The sequence below is a fragment of the Cotesia glomerata genome, linkage group LG1 (genome assembly GCF_020080835.1).
Source record: "Cotesia glomerata isolate CgM1 linkage group LG1, MPM_Cglom_v2.3, whole genome shotgun sequence".
NCBI classification, from domain to species: domain Eukaryota; kingdom Metazoa; phylum Arthropoda; class Insecta; order Hymenoptera; family Braconidae; genus Cotesia; species Cotesia glomerata.
Window position 1 is genome coordinate 17286004 of NC_058158.1, and position 4089 is coordinate 17290092.

A 4089-nucleotide genomic window follows, 5' to 3' on the forward strand; every position below is an offset into this window, starting at 1 on the left:
TCACTTTACGATTTTACTTTACCTTTACAAATGATTTACTTTCTATACAAAAGATTTACACGTGGTCTATTGAGACTTATTTAAACTATGTACGATGTTAACACTAGGACGTCAGGACAACGAGAGAGATTTTTGGTGACAATTGCAGGGTGTCGAATTTTAGGGCGTTACTAATTTCCACTCATTGGGGGAAACAAATGTCCAATTATGTGTCTATTTTCTTGGGCCTTTACCCTCTCTCTTAAATTTGTCTAAAAATGTTGCATGAGTCCCTGTACTTGGATCAGAGTGCAACATGCTTTCTCACTTACTCTTATGTTCTATTATTCATCTATGTGTTAGTGTATACGGGGTATTCCATGCCAAATCGACCACTTTTGAACTCGACCCCTTTAAATTTTGCTGAAACATTTCCATTCTTTTCTACCCTTTGAAAAACACTTTTGAGAATTTTTTCAAATTTTTTTGGCCAACCCAAAAAAAGTTATGAATTTTTCAAAAAAACGTCTTTTTTATTTTCAAATAGCCATAACTTTTTTAGGCATCGACTTTTGGGTACCTTTTTTTTTTTTAAAATTTTTGTTTTTAAATGAACTTTTTGAAAAAATATATCAGAAAATTAAATATCATCAATTCTTCAAAATAATCGGCTTTTTTTGACCAAAACCGTTATTTTTTGGAAGTTCGACAGTTTTTTTTTTTTTTTCTCAAAAACTTCAATTATGACAACTTTTTCCCGTCCATCTCGGAGTGGCTCAGTTTTTTTAATTTTTTATTCAATTGAAAAAAATTGTCAAATTGAAACATGGAAAAAAATTTTTTTTTTCTAAGTTATTCCTATAATAAAATAAATGCAATTTAAATGTTTTGTGGTATAATATCCTTAATTTATAAGCTTATAAAACGATAGTAAATACTAAGCTTTATTAATTAATATTGTTAATTTTTTAATGATTTTTACAAAAACAATATAATAATTTAATCATTAATGTTCTCTCTGGCGTTACAATATTTTACAAATTCTATGTTCATTAGAGTTTGAGAATTTTTTTACATACAAACAACCATTTTTGTCGGGGATTACACAATGTAGTTGTTGAGTTACTACAATTGGTTTCGTTTTTGTAAATCTGTCATTCAAGTCGTTCAATGCTGTATTATAGTCTTCTTCTGGAGAAAACTTGACTATGATATTTGGCAAGTTATCCGGATCAGAAGTCCATTCGTAAAGTCCTATAGGTGTTGTTATTTGTTTATCTACCGCAAGCTGGAGACTTGCTCTTGCTGCAAGTCGTTTGAGGATACCACCAATTCCATCACACGGACCTTTGCCATGGGCAGTTGCAAAAAAATGCCATTCAGCAGGAATATCAAAATCATCTTCATGGTAGTACAAATTAACAAAATTTTTAAAGTTTTTAAACTGTTGAGGAGCCCCATCAGAAAAGTAATAAATCTTGTTACAGCGTTCAGGAAGACTTTTCACATAATCAGTTATTATTTTGATGAAAACATGAACAGCAACAGCATCGTGATTATTACAGTCTGAAATAATCACTAAACTTCTGTGTTCAAGTTTGTCATTTACTTTATAATAAATAACTACCGGAAAAACTGTCACCTGATCATTATTCCAGTGAAAACCAGATGCTGCATTTTTTACTACGAACGCATAATTCTCTGCAAAATCACAAATAATGACATATTCATTTGGTTTTAGTGTTTCCTTTAATGTTTTTAAAAACTTAGCTTGTTCTTTTGCAATGAATGAGTGAGGTAGAAGAACTTTCAATTCACTACAAAGATTTTCAATAAATTCTTCTGTAGGCTGTATAAAAGTTTCTAAACTGCTCCTTGGTTTTGATACCCAACGCTTGTACGTGACATTCTCGATTTCCTGATTCTCAAAACATGTCAGTAAAATGTTACTCAACTCATCTACCCCTGGACACTTGTTACATCCACCCAAATAACATTTTTCTGTTGGAGTCTCACATATTATCATGTCCAAGCAATCATTATAGTGTTTCAACGACTTTTCTGTATTCCTCGTTAAAGAATGAACATTTGTACCTGAAATAAAAGTGATTGAGTAAACTGAAAATCTAGGCACGTATGATTATTAATAAATTGGATAATTACCAATCATCATCAACTTTAAGTTTTGATGGATAGTACATACACAGATAGTATGCGTTCCACTTGCTCCTGCTAACACACAATGTTTCGGCCGTAACGAAGCAAATTTCGAAAATCCAACTTTCTCTGCAGGGTTTATTTCACGGAAACATTGGTAAAGTTCTTTTAAATTAGACAGAACAAGCCGTTTTTGGACGTGTATCCGATTACCATCATCATTTCGAACTGAAACAAAGTCTTTCATGCCGGGCATCAAAGCACTATACTTATCATCGTTGTAAAAATTCGCAATTTTCAATAATATTTGATCAGTAATTGTCGTCCCTATAAAAAAAATGTTAAGTGAATCAATCTTCAGATGTATTAGAGCCATTGATTTTACGCTATACCTACCTAATTTTGTTTCAGGTGTTGAAAGTATACCTTTTTCTTCAACCAACTTTTTTGCTACTCTTGATAAATGTCTTGATGTATTCATAGTTTTACAAATACGTCTTTCACCCCATTTTTCAGGTAACAAGGTTAAGATTTGTATCTTTAAAGACTTTTCTGTTTCTTTATCATTGAATTTATCGTGCAGCTTTTCAATTAATGAACGAAAATTTTCACCATCGTCGTGAATTGATCCTTCGTCAGCAGTTGAGTTCAAAATTTTTTCAAGCTGTCAGACGTCTGATTTATTTTATTACTCAAAAAATTGATAATCATTCAATTTTTGAAGGAATTGGCGATTGATTTAATAGTCGCAATGCATCGTTTATACTGGGTAATTGAGTTGCAGCACTAACTTGGGATGCCGAGCTTGATTATGAATCTTTGGGTTCACTATTAAACGACAAGGAACCTTAAAAACAATGAATCGTATAGCTGCTAAAAATGCATTCAAGTAATGTATAAATAATTTAAAAAACTTACGGAATGATGAGGACAACGGGAGATCTGTGGCAGTTGTGTTACTATCACTGTCAGCACCATCACTGTTCTCATTGTTATCACTAGAATCATCTTCATGATCACTTGCATCAACGGTAGTATCATTACTAGTATTTGTTTGTTCCTTTACCAATTTTAAAGCTTTGTTTCGACACGAACTGCATAATGAATAATTATCACTTTAATCCCCAACGTGACTTTCATGATGTCAGTCGCTGGACGTAAACTTTTTTAAAATGTGATTCTAAATCAAATGGATTACAACAACGATCGAAAAATATTTTTTGATGCCATTATGTCTCGATGAAATTATTCCAATCACTGTAGATGAGTAGAAGTAAGATAATTATCTTTTTCAAACAAGGTCAAATCAACTATAACAATAATTCTCTTATTTAAAAAATGGAATGACAAAATCTCTCACTACATCACACAAAAGGTTAACAGGTTATGTTTGGATATGAGCGTGACAGCCTTACTTATGAATCGAAACATACTAGCGTATAGTTTTACTATACTGACTATAGATAAGTCCATAATTGTCATACCCTAGATTATCGATATTACTGATATGTTCAAATTTGAATCTTAGTATTTACTATCGTTTTATAAGCTTATAAATTAAGGATATTATACCACAAAACATTTAAATTACATTTATTTTATTATAGAAATAACTTAGAAAAAAAAAATTTTTTTCCATTTTTCAAAATTTGACAATTTTTTTCAATTGAATAAAAAAAATTAAAAAAAAATCCGAGCCACTCTGAGATGGACGGGAAAAGTTGTCATATTAATTGAAGTTTTTTTTGAGAAAAAAAAAAAAAAAAAAAAAACTGTCGAACTTCCAAAAAATAACGGTTTTGGTCAAAAAAAGCCGATTATTTTGAAGAATTGATGATATTTAATTTTCTGATATATTTTTTCAAAAAGTTCATTTAAAAACAAAAATTTTAAAAAAAAAAAAGGTACCCAAAAGTCGATGCCTAAAAAAGTTATGGCTATTTGAAAATAAAA

At 30.6% G+C, this 4089-nt stretch overlaps 1 protein-coding gene across 1 annotated transcript; it reads right to left on the reverse strand.

The window, feature by feature from the left end:
- Nucleotides 1-982: 982 nt before the first annotated feature.
- Nucleotides 983-2749, reverse strand: LOC123259941. Its single transcript, XM_044720779.1, has 3 exons — nt 2533-2749; nt 2143-2463; nt 983-2073 (listed from the first exon to the last, which is right to left on the reverse strand). Exons 1-3 carry the CDS (start codon nt 2615-2617, stop codon nt 1004-1006), a joined length of 1476 nt encoding a protein of 491 aa, XP_044576714.1. The 5' UTR covers nt 2618-2749; the 3' UTR covers nt 983-1003.
- Nucleotides 2750-4089: the final 1340 nt, after the last annotated feature.

What these genes read in the sequence shown, in the direction of transcription:
- LOC123259941 (XM_044720779.1), bottom strand. Translation starts at nt 2,617, where the DNA reads ATGAATACATCAAGACATTTATCAAGAGTAGCAAAAAAGTTGGTTGAA. An exon ending in AACACCTGAAACAAAATTAG is followed by an intron (nt 2,464 to 2,532) that starts GTAGGTATAGCG and finishes TTTTTTTTATAG; the next exon opens with GGACGACAATTACTGATCAA. An exon ending in CTTAAAGTTGATGATGATTG is followed by an intron (nt 2,074 to 2,142) that starts GTAATTATCCAA and finishes CTTTTATTTCAG; the next exon opens with GTACAAATGTTCATTCTTTA.